Here is a 24,931-nt window from a genome sequence, read left to right on the forward strand (position 1 = left end):
ACCGCCCCTCCCGCCTGACGCACGTGGGAAGCGCCCGTCACGTGTACAGGTCCCCGGGGCGGCCTGGCTGCTCTTTCGTGTCCCTCGGCCGCATCGGGTGCAGCCCGCGCGCCAAGAGAGTCATGCGTCGGCGAAAGAGGCGGCAGCTCCCGCCCCGGGAGACGCGCGTCTATAGGCGCCTCAGAAACGGCCTTTCTCCTCGCACCTCACCGCTGCCCGCCGGCCGTGGCGAGGGGAGGCGGGAGATGGGAGGGCGGGCCAATCAAGTCCCGGCACCGCGGGGGGAAGCTGAGAGAGAGAGGCCGCGACCGTCCAGGCCGCTGATTGGGGGAAGGCCCCCTCCGTCCCTCCCCCGCGTCCTGGCAGGGAAGCTTGCGATTGGCCGAGCGAGAGCCGCGTTCTCTGCGCTGTCGAGACCGAGGACAGGCTCGACTAACCGCCGGGAGCGACGCAGAGGCCAGCGAGGCCGGGAGCAGAGCGGCGCGTGTCTCGAGAGCGCCTCGCGGATTTCCGGTTGGGCCCAACTTCCGGCCGCCCAAGATGAGCACCATGTTCGCCGACACCGTCCTCATCGTCTTCATCTCGGTGTGCACGGCGCTGCTGGCCGAGGGTGAGGGGAGCCCCGGGCCGGGAGAGGGCGGGCGGGGTGGGCTCGCGGGTGGCTTCTCCAGGCGAGAAGCGTCTGCTCGAGCCTCCCTGGGAGAGACTAGCCGGCAGCCGTGGGGCGGCAGAGGCAGCGGAGCTCTCCCCATTCTGTAGGGATAGACAAAGGGATCCACCTAAATTTCCTCGTCGTTCTGAAAGACACAGGAATCTCGCCGTCCCACCTCGGCAACAGCCTCGCAACATGCTTTGAATTCCTCAAGTTGGAATTTCCAAATACTATAAAAAAATCCTGCCAGGGAGGGAGCTGAGTTGCACATGAGCAGGGGGGCAGCTGCATCAAGTAAATCAAGAAAAATACTTAACCAACTTAGGTTCTGCCCCTCCCCAACATGAAGCCTGTCTCCCCACCCCCAGTGAATCCTCGCTATAACCATGGAGTTGCAGCACTTCACCTTCAGGAGTGGATTAAGCCATCCTAGTATATACTAATTGTGACTTCATTCTAGATCCTTATGTAGCCAAACCAATGAATGCCAGTTTGCGCCGGGGGGGGGGGGCGGCGGGGAGAGTTGTGGACTGTCCTTGAATTCTTTGTCTGTACAGTGGTACCCTGGCTCTCAAACACCTTGGTACGCAAACAACTTGGAACCCAAACACTGCAAACCTGGAAATAAGTGTTCTGGTTTGTGATCTTCTTACGGATGCCGGACGTGCTCCATTTTGGGTGTTACGCTGAGGTCTGTTTGTGCTATTTATATTGCATTTTTGTGGCTCTTTTTTGTGACTGTGTGGAACCCAGTTCAGCTACAGTTTGATGGACTGTGTGACTGCAGTACATTATTGCTTTCATTTTATGGATTATTAGTCTCGTTAGATAGTAAAATTTATGTTAAATTGCTGTTTTAGTGGTTGTTTTTAAAAAGTTTTGCATTATTTTCCATGGAAACGTGTGCCTTGGTTTTGGAACGGATCTCTGGAACGGGTTAAGTTTGAAAACCAAGGTACCACTGTACTGCAGCTACTGTTGCACTAGCACCTGCAATGGTTACAATGGTGTCTTGCCATTCTGTAACTTGGGTGCAGGGAATGAAGAGACATGTGTACATGGCACTTTCAGGAGCAGTGGTGATGTTCATGCTTGCAGTCCAACTTAAAATCCCAGTCTGTTATTTTCAGATGCTCCTACTCATGCACCAAAGCCTGTTTTAAAGCACCATCAATATCTCAAAGTTCATGTGCTCACAAGACCTACCATGATGGGCAATGGGCTTCATCTCTCTTGGAAAGTGACATCAATTGCTAGGGGCTCCCACCTCTGACTTTGTGAATGATGGTTGAGTCATGCATGCTGTCACTGGGCTGGTGGAATCAGTTTGGGAATAGCTTGTAACTCATGGTACTGCAGTTGTAGGAAGGAGACCATAAGCTACTAGGGCTCAAGTTACTGGGTTTGGAAGTCCTGTGGCAGCCATGCTGAGCGCTTTGTAGATACATCGGTTATTCTGTTTCCTGATTATTGTGCTATTTGTTTCAGGCATAACATGGGTGCTAGTTTATAGAACAGACAAGTACAAGCGGCTGAAAGCAGAAGTGGAGAAGCAGAGTAAAAAATGTAAGTTCAAATGCATGGTGGAGCTTGTTTTGTCCATCAACACTCCAATTCTGGGCAATATTTCTTTAAATTGAGCTTAACTGCTTTATCTTGAAATAAATAGATCCCTCATCATGGATTTGTCTGTAAACCACCCAGAGAATGCAGTTATATGGCTGATAAATAAATAGTCATGGGCTGTGTATTAATGTGAAACACTTCATGAGCTTTTGTGGCCTAGTGTCTGCTCCATCAGATCCATGATGTATTATTTTAAATAGGCATAGAGATAAAACTTTTTAAAGGGAGTAAATGTGAGCAGGAAGCTCAGCAAAGTTGGTGTTTTTTAAAAAAGAAAAATTAGTATTTTGTGCTTCATAAAGCTTATGTTACAATATGAACTCCATTCTGGAGGCTTTCACTTCTGGACACTTACAGCACCATCCTAAACATGTCTGCTCAGAAGTAAGACCCATTAATTTCAACACAGCTAAACCAGTATAGAATTGAAGCCTTATAATAATATAATTTAGGCAAAAATAAGCTTTTCACCATTATTAATTGCTTTTCAGCTCTAGCTTGCCATACTCATTGGTCTGATTTTTGTTATAGAGATTTCTATGAGGCTTGAGGGTCAATGGGAAGAGGAACTGTTTTCTTTATGAAAAAACTCACTGTGTTGTTTTATCTGCAGTGGAAAAGAAAAAGGAAACTATTACAGAATCAGCTGGCCGACAGCAGAAAAAGAAAATAGGTAACATTGGGGGCTACATGGTTTGTCATGTTTCAGTGTTCAGAGTGGGTAGGCCTGGGGACAGATCTGGCCCAATTGCCTTCTCACTCTGGCCCGCAGATGGTCCGGGAATCAGCGTGTTTTTACATGAGTAGAATGTGTCCTTTTATTTAAAATGCATCTCTGGGTTATTTGTGGGGCCTGCCTGGTGTTTTTATATGAGTAGAATGTGTACTTTTATTTAAAATGCATCTCTGGGGCATAGGAATTAGTTCATATATTTTTTTCAAAATATAGTCCGGCCCCTTCTGAAAAAGTTTGCTGACCCCTAGTTCGGACAGTTTCATGAAGGAGTGAGGGAAGTGGTTTTCACACACACTCTGTTGAAAAAAAATCAAGTTCCTTCTGTAAATCATGCAGTATGAGATCAGCTCTTAAACTGTGCTTCCTGAAAACTTGTTATTATTTCTATTTATTTATTTATTTATTTATTTATTTAATCAATCAATCAAGAACATGTAATTCATTACATTACTCATTAGATAGTAAAATGCATGTTAAATTGCTGTTTTAGGGGTTGTTTTTCATCATCTGGAACGGATTAATCCGTTTTCCATTACTTTCTATGGGAAAGCATGCCTTGGCTTAAGAACGCTTTGTTTAAGAATGGACTTTGTTTAAGAATGGACTTCCGGAGTGGATTAAGTTTGTAAACCAAGGTACCACTGTACTGTATACAGTTTTGCATTTGTATTCAGAAACGCTCTTGAGCTTCCATGGAGAGGAACAGGATTGCTACTATCTGTATTGAATGTCAGAGCACCTGAAGTGGGTTGGTGACCTTTACATGCCTCAGACTTTCAGTATGCCTTTTTCTTGCTGTTTTCCTGCTGTAAGTCCCTTACAACCTTATTGGGAGCAAGTTCTTGACTTTGTGACCTGCAATCATTTGTTTCTCTTTTTCAGAGAGGCAGGAGGAGAAGTTGAAGAACAACAACAGGGATCTGTCAATGGTGAGGAAACAGAGCAAAGTGAACCTTTATTGTAAATCCCTTTGGGAAAGTGATTCCTAAATGAAGAAAGTAATAATAAGGAGTAGGAACTGGGGCAGCTTTTCAGAAAAGCAGTGTGTTTAACCTGCAGACATTACAACTAGGAATTGAGACCAAATTCCACTATCTCTGTGGGATGCAACACTTAAGAAATAGATGATCGGTAAAAGTGAACTGAAGTGATGATGAGTTTATATGAAAACTAGGCAACAGCTACCATAAAGAAAAAGGAAAAAAATCAACAGCTACCATCAACTAATGCAACATTTCACTTTTCCATTACTAATGCCTGTGAAGTATTGTCTGTCAGCCAACTCCACCTGCTTGATGTTCTTGGATTCTGTGCCCAGTTGGCACCCCCCTTGGCCACTTGCTGTGCAATTTATCTCTTCTGTTACATTATCTGCTATTGCAGATGCTATTGAAAAAACATTACCATATTTTTCGCCCTATAAGACGCACTTTTTCCCCTCCAAAAATGAAGGGGAAATGTGTGTGCGTCCTATGGGGCGAATGCAGGCTTTCGCTGAAGCCTGGAGAGCGAGAGGCGTCGGTGCGCACCGACGTCTCTCGCTCTCCAGGCTCCAGGAAGCTATCCGCAAGCCTTGCACGCCCGAAGGAGTTCCCCCGGGCGCGCAAGGCTTGCGGGCGGCAGCCTGCAGCGCGGACCACGGGGCGCCCTCCGGAGGACGCCCAGTGCTTCGCGCAGGTGTCCGCTAGCCTTGCGCACCCGGGGGATCTCCCCCCGGGCGCGCAAGGCTTGCGGGCGGCAGCCAGCAGCACGGGGCGCCCTCCAGAGGACGCCCTGTGCTCCACGCAGGTGTCCGCAAGCCTTGCGCACCCGGGGATCTCCCCCCGGGAGCGCAAGGCTTGCAGGCGGCAGCTGGCAGCGCGGAGCACGGGGCGCCCTTTGGAGGACGCCCCGTGCTCCGCGCTGGTGTTGGCAAGTCTTGTGCACCCGGGGGATCTCCCCCCGAGAGCGCATGGCTTGCGGGCGGCAGCTGGCAGCGCGGAGCACGGGGCGCCCTTCGGAGGACGCCTCATGCTCCGCGCTGGTGTTGGCAAGCCTTGCGCACCCGGGCTGGCGCGTGGGGCGCCCTGAAACAGAGGGTTCCCCATGCTGTGGACTGTAGCCTGCCGCCCAACGCGCGGGGCGCCCTGAAGCAGAGCGCCCCTCGCGCCAGGCAGACATGGGCCAGCCCCACAAGCTCGGGGGACAGCGGGGAGGCGCAGCACCGCCATCCCACTGTTCCCTGACCTGGTTTTGGGGGGGGAAATAAAGGGAAAAAAAATTTCCTTTCTTTCCCCCCCCAAAAAGTAGGTGCGTCCTATGGGACGGAGCGTCCTATGGGACGAAAAATACGGTACTTATTACTTATAGTTCCTAGTGTTCAGTTTGTTTTTATGCTTTTATTCAAGATATTAACAAAATATTAAATTGACCAAAAGATTATATAATGTTAGTACAAAATGTCAATTAAAACCCAGTTTTAATTGCATACATTATGTATACATTATGTAATTGCATGCATTAATTAAACAACACTGTTATGTTATATAAGGTAAAGTGACCCCTGACCATTAGGTCCAGTCGTGACCGACTCTGGGGTTGCAGCGCTCATCTTGCTTTAATGGCCGAGGGAGCTGGCGTACAGCTTCCGGGTCATGTGGCCAGCGTGACTAAGCTGCTTCTGGCGAACCAGAGCAGTGCATGGGAATGCCGTTTACCTTCTCGCCGGAGCGGTACCTATTTATCTACTTTCACTTTGACGTGCTTTCGAACTGCTAGGTTAGCAGGAGCAGGGACCGAGCAACGGGGGTTCACCCCGTTGCGGGGATTCGAACCGCCAACCTTCTGATAGGCAAGTCTTAGGCTCTGTGGTTTAACCCACAGCGCCACCCGTGTCCCATGTTATGTTATATAAAAAGGTAAAGGTAGCCCTGCCCATACAGGCCAGTCATGTCCGACTCTAGGGTTGCGTACTCATCTCGCTCTAGAGGCCGTGAGCCGGCGCCGTCCGAAGACACTTCTGGGTCACGTGGCCAGCGTGACGAAGCTGCAGCTGGCGAGCCAGCACCAGCGCAGCACACGGAAATGCCGTTTACCTTCCCGCTATAAAGCGGTCCCGATTTATCTACTTGCACTTAAGAGGGCTTTTGAACTGCTAGGTGGGCAGGAGCTGGGACCGAACGACGGGAGCTCACCCCGCCGCGGGGATTCAAACCGCCGACCATACGATCGGCAAGTCCTAGGCATTGAGGTTTTACCCACAGTGCCACCCGCGCCCCTGCGCCCATAACACCCGTTATGTTATGTAGTTAACATCTAATACAACTACCGTATTTTTCGCTCTATAACACGCACCTGACCATAACACGCACATCGTTTTTAGAGGAGGAAAACAAGGGAAAAAACATTCTGAATGAAACAGTGGATGTATCATTTTTGTGCTTCATGCTGTGGCCACAGACATGTGATCTGATGGTGAATTTGGGCTGACCCAATGCAAAAATCCTGAGAATCCCTGTGCATCCATGGTTTGTAACCACGTTTTTGCACCATTGCAGCCCCAGGCAACAGTGGGTGCGTGATTTTGGGGGGGCAGGCTGTAGCCATGGACATGCTATGTGCTCTGATGGTGAATTTGGGCTGACCCAATGCAAAGATCCTGAGGATCCATGTGGATCCATGGTTTGTAACCACGTTTTTGCACCATTGCAGCCCCAGGCAACAGTGGGTATGTGATTTGGGGGGGGCAGGCTGTAGCCATGGACATGCTATGTGATCTGATGGTGAATTTGGGGTGACCTAATGCAAAGATCCTGAGGATCCATGTAGATCCATGCTTTTTAACCACGTTTTTGCACCATTGCAGCCCCAGGCAACAGTGGGTGCGTGATTTTGGGGGGGCAGGCTGTAGCCATGGACATGCTATGTGCTCTGATGGTGAATTTGGGCTGACCCAATGCAAAGATCCTGAGGATCCATGTGGATCCATGGTTTGTAACCACATTTTTGCACCATTGCAGCCCCAGGCAACAGTGGGTGTGTGATTTGGGGGGGGCAGGCTGTAGCCATGGACATGCTATGTGATCTGATGGTGAATTTGGGGTGACCTAATGCAAAGATCCTGAGGATCCATGTAGATCCATGCTTTTTAACCACGTTTTTGCACCATTGCAGCCCCAGGCAACAGTGGGTGCGTGATTTTGGGGGGGCAGGCTGTAGCCATGGACATGCTATGTGATCTGATGGTGAATTTGGGGTGACCCAATGCCAAAATCCTGAGACTTCCTGTGGATCCATGCTTTTTAACCACATTTTTGCACCATTGCAGCCCCAGGCAACAGTGGGTACGTGATTTTTTTGGTGCAGGCTGTAGCCATGGACATGCAATGGGATCTGATGGTGAATTTGGGGTGACCCAATGCAAAGATCCTGAGGATCCATGTGGATCCATGCTTTGTAACCACATTTTAAGTGGGGAGCGAAGGAAAAACAAAGAAGGGACATTAGAGGGGTGTGCAGAGAAGCAGCTGGCTAAGAATGCAGGAGAGGGATTTAACGGGAGGGAGGAAAGAAAGGCAAAAGTTTCCCCCCACCCAAGCCAGCCATCTCTCTCTCTCTCTCTCTCTCTCTCTCTCTCTCTCTCTCTCTCCCCTCCCTCCCTCCCCCTCTCTCTCTCCCTCCCCCCTCTCTCCCCCTCCCCCCTCTCTCTCTCCCTTCCCCCCTCTCTCTCCCTCTCCCCCAGCAGCACCGGAGCTTGCCTGGAGGGGAGGGGAGGGGCTTTCCCTGCTCTTTGTTCCGTTTCAGCAAACACAGCAATGAAACCGAGGAGGGTGGGCAGTAAGACCCTGAGGCAGAATGCAGGAAAGCAGCCGCTTCCTCTTTTCAGTTTTCCCTTCTCCGTGAAGCGCCGCGATTTGATTTTTGCATGATTTTTCGGCTCCAGGGACCACACATTCGCTCTATAACACACACAGACATTTCCCCTTCCTTTTTAGAAGAAAAAATCTGCGTGTTATAGAAGGAAAAATACGGTAATATCTAGCTGTGATTTCTGCATTGCAGGGAGTTGGACTGGATAAATCTTGTTACAGATAGGTGTTGGTCTGCCATAGTCAAAACAAAACAAAAATATTCCTTCTAGTAGCACCTTAAAGACCAACTAAGTTAGTTCTTGGTATGAGCTTTCGTGTGCATGCACACGTGTATCTGAAGAAATGTGCATGCACACGAAAGCTCATACCAAGAACTAACTTAGTTGGTCTTTAAGGTGCTACTGGAAGGAATATTTTTGTTTTTGTTTTGGATAAATCTTGGCATCCTTAACCTATTATTCAGTGTACCCATACCAGTACTGATGTATCTATACCAGTTCTGGGGGAATAATTGAAGGTTTTAATGTTTCCTATACATTTCTTTATACTGTACCTTCCCTAATTTGTATAACATAAGCAAGTTTCAGAACTTTAAATAAGGATCAACACTCATTTGATTGGAATGCTTGGTTTTTGTGCAGACAACAATGGAAGGTATTTTTGAGATCTGGCAGAGAATCCTAGGATGACCTTTATATATATATTTTAAAAAAGAAATATTTATTAAAGTTTTCCAAAAATATAAATACAAAAATGCAAGAAAAAAGAAGATTAAAAATACAACATACAAAATACAAAAAGAGAATAAGAAAAAATTAAAAAACAAATCCGTTTTTCATAACTTTAAACTCATTTACTTGTTTCTTTGACCTCCTCACACCTCCCCTTCTTGTATTCCCATTTACAAATTCAAATCAGCAAATCCTTACCCTCTTTCATTTATCTTAACTCTATATCATCTCATTTTATAACTCTAAATTTTCATCCATTATCAATTCATTTTTGCATATTCTTATTAACTTTGTTGCTAATGCCACTCATTTTCAATCCAACATCATTTTAACATTCATTAATTTTACAGTGTTTCTGCAGATAGTCTTTAAATTTCTTCTAATCTTCTTCCACCAACTCTTCTCCCAGGTCTCAGATTCTGCCAGTCATTTCCGCCAATTCCATATAGTCCATCACCTTCATTTGTCACTCTTCCAGGGTGGGTAGATCTTGTGTTCTCCGATACTTTGCAATAAGTATTCTTGCTGCTGTTGTTGCATACATAAAGAAAGTTGTGTCCTTCTTTGGCACCAATTGGCTGACTATGCCCAGGAGAAAGGCCTCTGGTTTCTTCAGAAAGGTATATTTAAATACCTTTTTCATTTCATTATAGATCATCTCCCAGAAAGCCTTAATCTTTGGGCACGTCCACCAAAGGTGAAAGAATGTACCTTCATTCTCTTTACATTTCCAACATTTGTTACCGGGCAAATGATATATTTTTGCAAGCTTGACTGGTGTCATGTACCACCTATATATCATTTTCATAATAATAATAATAATAACAACAACAATAATAATAATTTTATTTATACCCCGCCCTCCCCAGCCAAGGCCGGGCTCAGAGCGGCTTACAAGCAATAATAAAAACAAGATGAATGATTTATGACCAATGTCTTGTGCCCATTTAATCATAGCAGATTTAACCGTTTCATTCTGCGTATTCCATTTTAATAGCAAGCTATACATTCTTGAATGTATCTTAGTTTTGGGATCTAACAGTTCTGTTTTCAGTTTTGATTTTTCCACCTGGGAGCCAATTTTTTTGTCCAAATTATAGGCCTCTCTTATATGATAATAATGTAGCCAGTCTCGCACTTTATCTTTTAATTTCTCAAAACTCTGCAATTTCAATTTGTCTCCATCTTGTTCCAATATTTCCCAATATTTCGGCCATTTGGCCTCCATATTGAGCTTTTTCTGAGCCTTTGCTTCCATTGGTGACAACCACCTTGGGGTTTTATTTTCCAATAAGTCTTTGTATCTTATCGAGACATTAAACAATGCTTTCCTGACAATATGGTTTTTAAATGCTTTGTGTGCTTTAACCTTGTCGTACCACAAATATGCATGCCACCCAAAAACATTATTGAAACCTTCTAAGTCCAAAATGTCTGTGTTCTCAAGAAGCAGCCAGTCTTTCAACCAGCAGAATGCTGCTCATTCATAGTAAAGTTTAAGGTCTGGCAGGGCAAATCCACCTCTTTCCTTTGCGTCAGTTAGTATTTTAAATTTTATTCTGGGCTTCTTGCCCTGCCAGACAAATCTAGAAATATCTTTCTGCCATTTCTTGAAACAGTCCATCTTGTCCAAAATTTGCAATGACTGAAACAGAAATAACATTTTTGGCAATACATTCATCTTTATAGCTGCAATTCGACCCAACAAGGAAAGCTTCAAATTTGACCATATTTCCAAATCTTTTTTCACTTCTGTCCAACATTTCTCATAGAATATTTTACTTTCTTAACTAATGTTAAACCTGTCTCCTTCTGAAACCTCTCTTTTTCAATCGGTGTAAAATTTTTCTCAAGCACTTTAGTTTTTGACTTGTTCAGCTTGAATCCTGCCACCTGACCAAATTCTTGAATCAATTCTAATACTCTTTTCGTACTAGATTCTGGCTCCTGTAACGTCAAAACTAGGTCATCTGCAAAAGCTTTCAATTTATATTGTTTGGCTCCTTTAATCAGACGGTTCCTTCTAATCATATTCAGCAAAACCTCCAGGACCGAAATAAAAAGCAATGGGGAAATTGGGCAGCCTTGTCGTGTCCCTTTCTCTATCTTAAATTCCTCTGTCATCACATTATTGACCATTAACTTAGCCTTTTGTTCTGAGTAAATTGCACTTATACCATTTTCAAACCCTTGGCCCACCCCCATTCCCTGAAGATTTTTCTTCATAAAATTCCAAGAAATATTATCAAAGGCTTTTTCCGCATCTATGAAAATTAAAACTTCTTTGGTATTGATGTTCACTTGCAGCTTCTCCAAAATGTTAATTATATTCCTCGTGTTGTCAGACAAGTGTCTGCCTGGGAGAAAGCCAGCTTGGTCAATATGTATCTCTTCAACTAATACCTTTTTTAATCTGTTAGCCAAAATATCAGCAAAAATTTTGTAATCCACATTGAGCAGGGATATGGACGGTAGTTCTTAAGTTGTGTCTTTTCAGACTCAGTTTTTGGTATAAGTGTAATATAAGCTTCCTTCCATGACTCTGGCGCCTTTTCCCCCTCCAAAATTTCATTACAAACCTCCTTTAGTGGCTGAATTAACCAGTCTTTCAAAGACCTATAGTATTTTGAGGTTAGTCCATCCTGCCCTGGAGATTTACCCAGCTGCATATTCTGAATGGCACCTTCTTGCTCCTGTTCTGTAATTTTGTGGTTCAACATTATCTTGTTTTCTTGAGAGATTTTTTGTAATCCATTTGTTCTTAAAAATTGGTCTATATCAGTCTCTTTCTGTGGCCCTTGTGTGTATAATTGTTTAAAATATCTCTGGAAGCACTTTCTAATCTCCAATGGATTCTGTATGTTCTTTCCTTCCACATCCAGGTTTGTAATAGTGTTTAATTTCTGTCTTTTTTTCATCTGCCAAGCTAGCAGTTTCCCGCATTTATTGGCCGATTCAAATGTCTTTTGTCTCATCTGCTTAATTTTCCATTCTACTTCCTGATTTATCATTTTCATATATTGTACTTGATATAGCTTTATTTCTCTCAGAATCTCTTGCGACTTAGGTTTCGCTCTTAATTTCTTCTTTCCTTCTTTTATTTTTTCCAAAATTTTATCTTTTTTTCTCATTTTGAATTCTCTTTTTTATTGCATTCTGTTGAATCAGAAACCCTCTCATGACCGCTTTGCTTGCATCCCAGATTACTCTTTTTTCAACCGTGGTATTCAAGTTTATCTCAAAATAATCTCTCAAGATTTTTTGGGCCTTCTTGGTAACCTCTTGATCTCTAAATAAGGTGTCATTCATCCTCCATCTGAAGGAACCGGTTGATGTTAGTTTCATCTCCATCTTCACTGCATTATGGTCGGAGCAAGTTTTTGGGCAAATTTCCACTTTTCGTGTCTTAGGTGCCAGTCCTCTAGTTATCCATATTTGGTCAATTCTTGTCCATGTCATTTTGGCTTCAGAGAAGAATGTTCCCTCTCTTCCGAGGGGGTTCTTAGTTCTCCAGATGTCAATTAAGTCCATATTGTCAGTCAATTCAAAAAAAGTTTTTGGTAGTCTGCCATCTTTAGTTACAAGCTGTCTCTGCGACTTGTCCATATTTGTAGATACCACTCCGTTCATATCTCCCATCATAATAATGTTGTAATCCATATAGTCTAACAATGTCTCATGCAATTTCTTAAAGAATTCAGATTTCTCCTCATTTGGTGCATAGACTCCTACAATCAAAAATTTTCCTCCTTGTGATTGAATTTCAATTGCCACAATTCTTCCTTGTTCATCTTTAAAAACAAATTTCGGTGATAGGCTCTCTTTAGCATAAATGACGACTCCTCTCTTTTTAACCTTGTCCAATGAAATAAACTCTTGGCCCAATCTTTTATTAATCAGTACTTTCCTATGTAGCCTAGTCACATGTGTTTCTGTAAACAAATTAAGTCCAATTGTTCCTTTTTCAATAAATGAAAGACTTTCTTCCTCTTCTCCGGGGAGTTAAATCCATGAATGTTCCAACTTAATAATTGCAGAGACATGGCATAGTTATTCTATTTTCCTCCAACTGCTCCCAAAATTCTTCTTCTTCTGACGGTGGTATTGCTTTTCCTAGTTTGTCCAATCCCAAAGGTGTTGGTACTATGTCTAGTGCTCCTGGTTTTAAAGCTCTTAGCTCTTCTAGAACTTCTTTTTCCAGGTCTTCTTCGTGGTCTCTCAAAATTTTTTCCTTGTCTTCCACTAATCTTATTTGGAACTTTTTCCCTTTAAAGGTAAAAGATAGCCCCTGGGGGAATTCCCATCTAAAAACAATTTTGTTTCTTCTCAGTAGGGCCACCAGATCTCTGTAGTTGGTTCTAAGATCCAATAGATGTTTCAGAATATCCTTAAAAATCTCCACTCTTGAATCGTTGATTTCCAAAGTCTTCTGGAAGTGCGCACTCAGTATTTTATCTCTCTCTTCTTTCGTTCGGAGGGTAACCAAACAGTCTCTCACCCTGTTTTTTCTCCCTCCTTTTCCAAGTCTATTTTTTTTAAATGAATATTTATTAGCATTTTCTATAATAAAACAAAAACAAAAGTAAACAAAAAAATACAAAAATACAAAACTTAAAAACAATTAAAAACACATAAAATTTCAATTGCTTATTTTCTTTTAACTTATTTCTCAGACCTCCTCGCACCTTCCCTTCTTGTATTCCAATTCAAATTATTAGCTCAGCAAATCCTTATTACTTATTTCTCAACTTTAACTTAATAATTTATTTTAACATATTATTATTTTGCTTTTTCTCTTTCATCCATTTCCTCAATTTATTTTTGCTTGTGCTAAAATCTTCCCCCTGTTTCACAGGAGGGCAGGGAACAGATGATCTACATTGCTGGGAAACTGCGCTGGGCTGCTGCACTCTAGCCTTGCCCGATCTTGTTGTCCTATCAGTCATCACACTTTTGTCTGTGAATCAAGGTCAATCCCACGGTCAGATCTTACCGTGGAAAATCCCCAGAGTCAAGAATGGGAAAATCCCGCAGCTGGGTGTGCAATTTCACTGTTCCTCTAGGGGGACACTGTAACAGTCATTGAAGTTACAATAAAGAGTCTTTTCCAACTTCCCAAAGTCCCCCTCCAGAAAGCAAGCAACAGTTTCAAATCCAGAGAAGACCTTCAACATGTATCTCCTTTGCAGAGTTAACCATTAAGAAGTTACAATGTCTATAAATAGTGCGACTCTCCGTGCCACAACTAGGATGACCTTTATAGACTTGCTGGACCACCCCACCCCTGGAACACCTCTAAATAGTTGCATGTGGTGACCAGGGATTGCTTGGCGAAGTAAGGTGTTCTGTAGGTTGTAGTGAAGTTTGACACTTGAATTGTACTTGGGCAACTAGTGAAGGATAGCTTATTTGAAACTCCTTAAGTGGCTTGTAATGTTTTGGTTCCCATTTGCTAACTGTAGGGTTAAGGCAGGCAGCGGTACAATACCTGTGCAACTACATGATGCATTTAATTGTATGTCATGAGTCCTGACATCCGTGCCCCAGGTGGAGGAGGATACGCCAAACGATGAGCAGTCTACAGTAAAGCACATCTCCCACCACCACCACCCCTACCCCCAGTCCTTCCTCTGTGGAATGAGAGACTGATGCTAGTTGGTAAACAGTGGGCTCTCGGCAGGAAGAAGGGGCAGGTTACAGGGTGCAGTGGTTCAAAGACTGGGATTGGGAAACCAGTGCATGTCAGTCCCAGCAGCATATTAAGACGGGACACACCTCTTATGAAGGAAGAAAAACTTCTCATTGAGACCTAGTAAGCAATCATGTTCTGAGCATGTGCCAACAAAATGGCCCAGTCTCATGAATGCCAATGCCACAGATGCAAAAGGTCAGCTCAACATTTCCTATTAATTAGGAACCAAGTGTGAGCTTCAGGATAAAAGATGCTAACTCATAATAAAAAAGAGCAGGGAAGATGCATAAAATGAGGCCATTGCTTGTTTTTTTTAGAGTCAGCATCACTGATAGGTTAGGAGGCAAGCTATTGGCAACCTTCACTGCTGACCTGAGCCCTTAAAATAGAAATAGGGATGGCTGTTTTGAATGGAGCCAACCATAGTTAGACAATTTAACGAGAGCTAATACTGTGTTAGTTTTGCCAGCCAGTTAAGTTTTTAAAATCTACTTTGCTTCACTTAGACTGAGAGCAAGTTGGCATCTGGAAGTCAAGTGCTAGTACAGAGGTCAGCAACCTAAGGCCCATGGGCCGGAAGCAGCCCATGAGGGTTGCTTAACCGGCCCAAAAGCCGCCCCCAAACCGAGCTGCCCACTTGGTGAGTCCCCACGCACTGCTCTAAACCGGCGCAGCACAGCGCAGGGACTCTCTTCCATGGTTCTGGAAATCACTTCTACACATGCCCAGACACCAGAAATAGTGTCTGCGCATGTCCACGGCACCGGAAATCGCTTCTGCGCAGGCGCAATTTTCTGCATCTTGGCGTGTGCAGAAGCAATTTCTGGCACTGCGGACATGCGCAGTTGCGATTTCTGGCATTGCGCTGCGCTAGTCCAGCCCACAGAGGATCTCTGCGGGAGTGATCCTGCCCATGCCCGGTAAGCCTTGCCGACCCCTGTGCTACTACGTTTCCTGGTCTAACCTTCTATAGCCTTTAGCTGAGGACTCCATAAACATCCAATGGCCTCACCACGGTTGACTATTTAGTGGCTCCAGATAATGCATATGCACATCCCAGTTGATTCATCAGTTTTTGTGGGACGAGACACTCAGTGGCGATAGTCACTTCTCCAATTTTTCCTCTCCATTGAATCTGCATTTGCCAGACACTAATATGGGTCCTCAATTGTTCTTTTGACTGCAGGTTCGCATGAAGTCCATGTTTGCAATTGGTTTTTGTTTCACTGCTCTGATGGGAATGTTCAATTCCATGTAAGTGGTTACCACTCTTCTTTTCTTTAAGAACTGTTCACAATGCTCTATGTTCTCTTCTTCCTTCAGGGTACAGTGAGCTCACAACTTATGTCGGGGCTACAGTAAGCGCCCAGTGCCCAATATAGCCAAAACACATTGGGTGATATGGCAGGTGGGATTGCCAGAGTTTATTTCCCACCCACCCCCTTTGTAATTTTTTTTTTTTTTGCCATGCGCATAAAGCTGAATATGCTCAAGTTAAATGCGCATAAGTTGCAAGTATACTGTATATGTTTTCCATAGCTCACTGTGCCTTCCTGGGAACTGCATGGAATTAGCATAAAAGGAAACAGTGTTGGTGCAGACGTGGTTGCAGCTGTGCAATAGCCATTCTTGCAAGCGGTTGATGTCAACTGTGTGTGAGTGTGTGTGGAGGAATTTATATATAAAGGGGGGTGGAAAGAAGAGGATAGGAAGCTTAATTTCCTCTGCAGAGGAGAGTGGGTGTGACCCGAGTCTATCTAGCCATACAGCTCTGGTCCTTAACTCCTTCATTCACTAACTAGCAGGCATGCATAGTTATATTTGACTGCCATCTCCCACAAACTGAGTTCTGTATGTGTGACATAGGACCTGTGGAAGATCACAGAGCTATTTTCATGATTGCAGGGGAAAGTTGCAGTTTTCCAAATAATGGAAGTAGCCACTGTGAGTTCCCATTAATTCCCATGTCATACAGTCATAAGCTGTCTGTCTGCACTGGCTCTTGAATTTCAGCTCAGACTCCAGCAAGATTTTTGGTCAAACATATGCATCTCTCTATTTGCAGTGAACTTTAATCTTCTACTTTTATCCCAAATATTCAGTGTTACAGTTCTAGCAGAAATTAGCTGAGAGCTCCTCACACTAGCAGTATGGATTCTCATTGGTAATGTTGGTATCTTTTCATAGTAGAAAAGGTGCTTTTCAATTCTCATTTATCTCCCCAGCATTTCTGTGAGATGAGCTAGGCTGAGATCAAGTAATCTGGTCAGGCTACTCAGTGAGCTTTATTAAGAAAGACCTTGACTTTGAGATGCTGGGCTAGATTTTGGTCTGTTCCAGCAGGGTATTTCTTACATTATATTAAAAGTGAGTTTTTGTAAGAACTCTCAAAGTGACTTAGTCATATTCATTTTGATAATTAGATTAAATTCCTACATTCATCTTTCTTCCCTAACAATGTAAAAGGCATGGGGCCCATACCCTGTAGCACTTCCTGATATTTTTTCTTTTAGCTGTGTCCAGAAAAGAAGACAGGAACCACGTAGAATATCACAACAATGTCAGAGGGAGATAAACATCTGTTCCTATCTGTTCTGCCAAAAATTCCTTTGCTCTCCAGTTGGCACTTACTGGAAGTGCAGCTCCTTGTATTGTTAACTCTGCAGGAAGAAACACTCATTTAAGAGTTTACAGTACCAGAAGCACCTGCTGAAAATGAGAGAGAGCTTCATATAGCAATGCACTATAGGACATGCAGTTGGAAACTAGTTAGCCCGATGCCTAGAGTCCACCATCTACATTTGTCCCCACAGTAACCTTGGTTAAGGAGCATTATGCACTTCTCTCCCTGCCAGGAGCTTAAAATGCACAAGTTTCTTTTCTCCTCTGTATAAGTAGAGCCTGGAAGAAACTTCGTTCCCCTTTGGAAACTCATAAAATGTTTTCAAAACCCAGTTTGGTTAATTGATTTCTGAGAAGTTTGTCCCTTATTTTGCATGCTGTTGCTCTCCTTCTGTTAAAGGATCTGAACACTGAGTGACTATATTGGACCTGAGCGATCTGAGCTCAGCTCCAAAACACAGTCTTCAATCTGTAAAAAAGTTGTACAGCCTTCAATCTGTATACCTCAGAGGGTTGGGGCTCTGAAGTAAACAAAAGGGTTTTTCTTTATCTCTGTACACCTAAAGAAATTGTGGTTGCTCTAATCAGGAGAGGACTAATCTGCTTTGAACCAAATACTATATATAGTTAAATTTGGCGTTTTCACCTGGGAGCTACAAATTTCCTGTAGTCCTTGTAGTATTCCAGTGGCTTAAGGTTCCTGGTGGCACACTCTTCACAATCGGATTGTTTCTGGGTAAGTTTTACTACAGTCAAAGCTCAGTTCCCGAACGGCTCTGTTTTGGAACATTTCAGCTCCCAAACGCTGAATACCCAGAAGTAAATGTTCCGGTTTTCGAATGTTTTTCAGAAACCGAATGGCTTCTGGGGAGTTTTTTTCTTTTTTCTCCATTGACTTTGCCAGCTGCCCCTTGATCCTCGGTTGTCAGAACGTTTCGGAAGTTGAGCGGTCTTCCAGAACAGATTATGTTAGACAACCGAGGTTTGACTGTACCAGCATGTGTTTACAGACTTACAGTGGTACCTCGGGTTACATACGCTTCAGGTTACGGACTCCGCTAACCCTGAAATAGCACCTCGGGTTAAGAACTTTGCTTCAGGATGAGAAGAGAAATCGTGCTCCAGCGGCGTGGCAGCAGCAGGAGGCCCCATCAGCTAAAGTGGTGCTTCAGGTTAAGAAGAGTTTCAGGTTAAGAACAGACCTCCGGAATGAATTAAGTACAGTGGTGCCCCGCAAGACGAATGCCTCGCAAGACGGAAAACCCGCTAGACGAAAGGGTTTTCCGTTTTGGAGGTGCTTCGCAAAACGAATTTCCTATGGGCTTGCTTAGCAAGACGAAAATGTCTTGCGAGTTCCTGCGAGTTTTTTTTCCTTCCCCCCCCTTTCCTCCAAGCCGCTAAGCCGCTTATCAGCTGATCCGCTAAGCCGCTTAACAGCTGATCCGCTAAGCCGCTTATCAGCTGATCCGCTAAGCCGCTTATCAGCTGATCCGCTAAGCCGCTTAACAGCTGATCCTCTAAGCCGCTTATCAGCTGATCCGCTAAGCCGCTAATGGGCTTGCTTCGCAAGACGAAAAAACCGCAAGACGAAGAGACTTGCGGAACGGATTCTTTTCGTCTTGCGAGGCACCACTGTACTTAACCCGAGGTACCACTGTATTCCATACTTTGGCACAAACAGCTCTAAGATCAAACTGTCAGTTCAGTTCAGCAGCTCTTACAATACCAGAATATGTCAGTCGGAAACCGTGTCCAGGCGGAAGTCACTGAAATGTCGGGGAAAATCCAGACGTATGGCAACCCATGTTGGAAGTCTAGATTTTGGTGGATTTCCAAAAGCTCAATGACTTTGCGCCCGCCCCGCCCCCCCCAAAGAAAGAACTTTTGTGTCTCGGTTTTCACTTTTTTGAAATATGGCAACCCTCTTCATGCTATGCATTGAATGTTACACTGTTTGGCTTAAATGCTCCATCTGCTGCCTTGTTTGGAGAATGTGAGTCTGGACCACAGACAACTTGTACTGATAACCAAGTACATCTGCATGCTTTTCCCAGATTTGATGGCCGAGTAGTTGCCAAGCTCCCCTTTGTGCCACTTTCCTACATCCAGGGTTTGTCCCATCGTAATCTTCTGGGTGAGGATTATACAGATTGTTCCTTCATCTTCCTCTACATTCTCTGCACTATGTCTATTCGGCAGGTAAGTGCTACTCTGTGGAGGGTTGCCTTATTCAGAAACTTTGTTGGGAACACCGTGTTTCACATTTTATTACTTTTATCATAATTGATAGAGAGGGCTGGCACAACTACAATGCTGTGATACAAAGATGCAGCCGTAGCCGCCTTCTCTTCCTCCTTTCCCCTAACCTTCCATCATTTTGATACTCATTCATATGAGCTTGATATTTTCTCTTGGGCTTATTAAATAACCACTCATTCAGGGGGGCACATGTATCAAATAAGAATTGTCTCCAGATTATTGTAAATGAGAGAGCGCTGCTCTCCCTTATTTTTGGAGGCCACAAATGACTAGCGTAAGTATTTTTGTTTTGACTGTGTTTGTAAGCATATCTGAAGTCTGGTATTATAATAATGGTATTTCATGTCCATGTCCTCAGTATCCTTGCCTTTGTACTTCCTAATTTAAAAACAGCCAAATTCAACTCAGAAATTGGCAGGACATGCTTAGCAGTTACAGACTCATATAAGAGCAAGTGATCTTTTACTTAAACTGGTCATAAGTTCTTAGTGCTGAAAACAAACCAGCAGCCATTGCAGTTGTTTAAACGGAAGAGTAACATGGCCCCAATAACTAGCTCTGGTTAACAGGTGCCTCATTCTGCATGGGCTAAAGTTTCACATGCACCACAGAGGCCATCCCATTAGACATTGCAATACAGTAACCCCACAAAATATGCTGGGGCTACATTCTGGGGAAAGCAACAAAAGCCAAAATCGCATGTAGTCAAAACACAGTAAGTGCAAGCGTGGGTGGGACGGCCAGTCTTTTTTCCCTGGACTCCCACCCCCTTTTTTGTTTTTTGTAGAAGCTGATAAAGCTGAATGCACACAAATTAAATGTGTGTACATTAATGTATAAACATTATAATATATTGTTTGGAATCCGTTGATGAGTGGAAGTACATTAGAGATACATTGCAGTATTGCAGAACTGTTGATTGGAAGAGGGTAGCAGAGATTTGACTCTTTCACACTTCGGGGAGGAATGTTTGAGGCCATTGCACTGGTGATCTCCAGGAGATGTGAATAGCTTAGGTCTCAATTGATTTGCCCTTGGATGTTTTGATGTTGAGGAAATGTTTTGAGCCTTGGCTGGGACACTGCTCACTCCTGACTTGAGCTTGAGGTTGCCTGAAATATCTCCCTGCAGTAAGCAACTTCCTCTGTGCTGTTTCCATGTCCCCTTGGCACGTCAATCCTGCCTTGGAGTTCTTCCTGCTTCCTGCTGAGGGTGTGAAGTGCTGCATGGATTGTTTTTCAAGGACCCTTAAGTGGCTGGGAAAGTTGACCAGCATCTGGACTGGGTGTGAAGATGTACATCCTGTCCCTTGTTTGTTCTTCCTCTGCTGACTCCATGTGACAATTTGGCTGATTAAAATGCCTCAAGGCAGATTGTTCCCATTTCCTCTTCCATAACTGAGTTGCTTCTGTTAGCATGGATTAATTTATAGAACCTTAAAGACTAACCAGTTTTATTACAACATAAATATTCATGGACTAGAGCCCATTCATCAAATGCATACAGGGTGAGATGCTCTATTGTCGGGGGGGGGGGGTCATACAGATACATATGCAGACATACCGTGTAAATGGGGGTTGGGAGAATTTAAAATTGGAGTTGAATGGAGCACAAAAGTATAGTCAGAGATAATTCAATTAGAGCTTAACCATAGGCAAAACTATCGTTCACAACAGGAGTGGTGGGCAATGCTGATATGATTGTGTCAAGTGATAACCATGATTAGATCTTAAGTTTATGCTAAAGCAGCACAGTGATGTGTCCCAGAAGCAGTTATTGGTAATAGAGTAGTTTTAGCATTGCTGAGAAAATTCAAACACGTAGTGGGACAAGAAATGGAGTGTTTTGCTTTGTATGTGTGTGAATCACTCTGTGCTCCCTCCACTTTGATCTGTGTTTGGGGTTCCATGTCACTCTGTATAAAACAGAGCTCTCGATCCCTGTTCACCATAATGTAGAATCTAAAAACTGCTGTGAATTTTGGTCAAAATGAATGAAATTTGCTGTTGGGTTGAAATAACGACAGACAGGTAGCGTGCGTCATCTGGGAGGCACCTCTCAAGCAATTCTCGAGTCTCTTTTATTGAATATTACAGCATTGCCACGTATGTGCTTATTGCTGATTGGTTAACACAAGTACAAAGCAAAGGTTACATATAGGCATTAATCACCAGTAGATTAAAGGCTGGGAAAGGGAACACAGAATTGGACAGGCGTGAAAACCTTATTAAACTTTTACTAGTGATTGATATAGCATTCATCCGTAGATGTGGTCAACTATGCATTAAGAACGGGTCAGGTACAATGTTTTCCTAAACTCAATGTGAACTGAACATTCTAAGGTGGTGAGTGAATGTCTTAGTATTAGAATGGTTTGTGCAGCATTATGTACAGAAGCGAAGCTTAGGAGCAAGACTTCCCATCAGGCCACAGTCATGTGCAAGACTTCCCATCAGGCCACAGTCATGTGTAGAATCATGGCATCCCATCAATTTGCTATCCCCAAAGTGGATTAAACATGCCCAATTGCAGATAGGACTTTTGTGGCAGAAGTAAAAAGGATTCACTCTCCTCCATAATTTATTTTAATTTTATCTCAACTGGTCTATCACCCTCCCATTGGGTGGAGGTACAGCTCCCATTGGAGGTTTGGAAGCATGTCATCACAACCCTGGATTTGCATAACGTCAGGTTGAAATTGGGGAGCAAAGACAAGGCTGGTTGCGCAACAGCTGTGGCATGGGAGCCAGGAAGGAGAAACAGAGAGAGGATAGAAGTACCGTATTTTTCGCCCTATAAGACGCACTTTTCCCCCTCCAAAAATGAAGGGGACATGTGTGTGCGTCCTATGGGGCGAATGCAGGCTTTCCCTGAAGCCTGGAGAGCGAGGGGGGTCGGTGCGCACCGACCCCTCTCGCTCTCCAGGCTTCAGGAAGCTATCCACTAGCCGTGGGAGACCCAGCTCTCCGAAGGCTAGCGGAGACCTTGCCGGCACGCAGAAGCTTGGGGCGCGCTGAGCCTTGGCTGGGACACTGCTGTGTTGTAATCTCTGCTGTTTCTCCTTGTTACAGCTGGGTGGGGGGCGTTATTTGAGGGGGGGAAAGTCCACTAGTGTAGGTCCATCCCTGGTTTACTCAGCCCCGTTTTTCCTTTCAGCATCTCTCCTTTCTTGCTGCACTGTTCTCTCTTCTGTTTCTCAGCTGCCTTGTGCACAAGAATGCAGAGCCCTCAAATATCCCATAGCACCTTCATACAATGTGTGTCACTCCTGGTTCCCTGTGTTTTCTTCAACATGAAGGTCCAGGTTCAGTGTAGTAATTTTGAACATACATTTAATCTGCAAGCAAACACTGCTGTGTGGGCAATGTCTAACTGAGCAAACTTAAAGATTGGGGGTGCACAAAGAGGGCCGCAGAATATGAGAGAGGATAACGGTCTGGGAGCAAGAGAGTTGAGAGGAGGGGGGAAGGGGAAAGGGAAAGGTGAAAAATGGGGTGCAATAAAGGAAGAGGTAGGCATGGGAATGGGGACAAAGATGAAAGCCAAGGGACGAAAGAAAGGGTCTGCAGAATCAGATGGGGGTGGCAGCTTCATAACTGGATGAAAGGTGTAAAGGGTGCTTTGTAGTTGCAATGGGTGGGAGGGGACAGGTGCAGGAGGTTTCCCATGGAGGTGTCCTGTGTGCAAGGGGAGCTGCCCTAAAGGAGAGGAGGCAGCTGCGTAGACTTTGAAGCAAAGCAGGGCTGCAGAATAGAAGAGAAAAGTGGCTTTGAAATAGGGTTGGGGAAAGGGGAATGAGGTTTTCAACCAGTACAAGGTTCTAGGGGTTTAATGTGTATTGGAGGGTCAGAGCCTCCCAGTTTCATATTTTGAAAGTGGGGGTTTGTCTCTTGCTCTTTCTTACAATTAAAAGGTGCATTTTGTGTGTGCATTTTTTAAAACTTGCAACTTTACACCAGCCTTTCCAGTGCTAGACTTGCACACCTCTTGACAGGCCTGGCAATGTAAGGCTGTATAGAATGCTCCTTGCAGAGTTTGGAAGAACTCTGGTTTTGTTTGTTTCTTTGCTTGCAGTAAAATACAGTTTTCTAAAAACTTTAAAGTTTTTTTAGTTGGTGAAAACCAATGTTGTGCTCTTCAGTGCTCTGTGGGCAAAGCATAGAGCTAATCCATATAGAAGAGTACAAATACAACAAGGCTTTGTGGGGACCCTGTTCGGACTATGCTGAGAAGACCCCTAAATCACCCCAGTTGGGCCCTAAACAATGCACACCCTTGCACGAAAGCAAATCAATGTGAGTTTGTGTTTTTCTCCTGTTTGCCAGAATATTCAGAAGCTGTTGGGTTTGGCTCCTTCTCGAGCTGCCACCAAGCAAGCTGGAGGATTCCTTGGCCCCCCACCTCAATCTGGGAAGTTCTCCTGAAATAAGAGTTGCATCTCACTAGTCGAAACATCCTGACTTTACAAGAAACTCTGGATTGCACAGAAGGCTTCCTGAACATGTTGCCTATGTAACTATCATACCTTTGTTTTGCAAAGAGATCAGCACTGAAGCACATCTTTGGGCTAGATCTTGTACTTACTACTCTGAGGCAGTGGAGAAATATATTAGTGTATATTAGTGGAATTAAATGGAATGCTGTTTGATGAGAAAAGTGTGACTTAGCAGTAAGCAGCAGTAGTATTCTTTCTTGTATAATAACCTTTACCTTTACCAAAGTGAAAATAAAACAAAAATTGTTTTGTCTCTGTGCTTCCAGTTCATATAGTTCACATCAGACACTATTCTGAGGGAGGCTTTTATTCCACAAACTCCCGACAGCTGCAGAACGGCAGCACTGGTTTGTTTCAGCCACTGGCTTCCCCTGGATGTTTTTCGATTGCAGTTGGTTAAGATTAGCATTGTATATAAGCGATGTCAAGAGACAGCTGAGGGAGGCTTGGCTTGCTGCTGAGTCAAATGGCGGCTTGATTTCAAGTCTCTGGCAGTCTTCTCCATTTGTAGTGCTGCTCCAAAAGTTTTACAACTACCTCAAGATGGGTCATTTCCCAGACACACATTTTCTTCATGTCTCCTGTCTTGCTGATGCAGTTTTCCTGTATAACAGCTTTCATTGCATCCCATACGGTCGCAGTTCTGATTCCTTCTGTGTTGGTTCCAAATACGACTTCCATTCTTCCCCAATCCACTTGACCACCAGGTGGTGCTGCAACATCATGGGAGGGAACTGACGAGGCCAGGTGCCCGCTTGCATGATTCAGCAGAAGACAAACGGACAAAATCAATATGACTGTATAGCTGGTGGGGATGAGGCTAGAAACAAAAGTTGGGTGAAGCAAGTGCCATGCACCAGTGAAGTATTGGCTTGTGTTTTCATTTTAGAAGTTATGGAGCCCTTGCTATCCATGTGACCATCAGAAATCACATTTTAATCACCTAACACGGGTGGCGCTTGGGACGCGGGTGGCGCTGTGGGTTAAACCCCAGAGCCTAGGGCTTTGCTGATTAGAAGGTCGGCGGTTCGAATCCCCACGACGGGGTGATCTCCCGTTGCTCGGTCCCTGCTCCTGCCAAACTAACACATTTCGAAAGCACGTCAAAGTGCAAGTAGATAAATAGGTACCGCTCCAGCGGGAAGGTAAACGGCGTTTTCGTGCGCTGCTGTGGTTCGCCAGAAGCAGTTTAGTCATGCTGGCCACAAGACCTGGAAGCTGTACGCTGGCTCCCTCGGCCAATAAAGCGAGATGAGCGCCACAACCCC

The 24,931-nt window shown here is 44.3% G+C and overlaps 2 protein-coding genes across 4 annotated transcripts in view; both read left to right on the forward strand.

The window, feature by feature from the left end:
* Nucleotides 1-64: 64 nt before the first annotated feature.
* On the forward strand, nucleotides 65-23,916 carry TMCO1 (transmembrane and coiled-coil domains 1). 3 transcript variants are annotated; one of them, XM_083743974.1, is made up of 7 exons: nucleotides 65-585; nucleotides 2,141-2,218; nucleotides 2,892-2,951; nucleotides 3,897-3,943; nucleotides 15,474-15,541; nucleotides 18,964-19,108; nucleotides 23,494-23,916. In XM_083743974.1, the coding sequence occupies exons 1-7, from the start codon at nucleotides 123-125 to the stop codon at nucleotides 23,590-23,592; spliced, it is 960 nt and encodes a 319-aa protein (XP_083600100.1). In that variant the 5' UTR covers nucleotides 65-122; the 3' UTR covers nucleotides 23,593-23,916. The 3 variants fall into 3 exon arrangements, with proteins under 3 accessions (XP_083600100.1, XP_083600101.1, XP_083600102.1); XM_083743976.1 differs by having other exon boundaries at nucleotides 452-610; XM_083743975.1 differs by lacking the exon at nucleotides 18,964-19,108.
* Nucleotides 18,968-24,931, forward strand: part of ALDH9A1 (aldehyde dehydrogenase 9 family member A1) — a 29,477-nt gene continuing 23,513 nt past the window's right edge. The window contains exon 1 of the mRNA XM_083743912.1: nucleotides 18,968-19,108. The gene's annotated coding sequence lies outside the window, so the exon portion shown is untranslated. The remainder of the gene's footprint in view (nucleotides 19,109-24,931) is intronic.

This window comes from Podarcis gaigeae (assembly GCF_964106915.1).
Source record: "Podarcis gaigeae genome assembly, chromosome: 6".
Lineage (NCBI taxonomy): Eukaryota > Metazoa > Chordata > Lepidosauria > Squamata > Lacertidae > Podarcis > Podarcis gaigeae.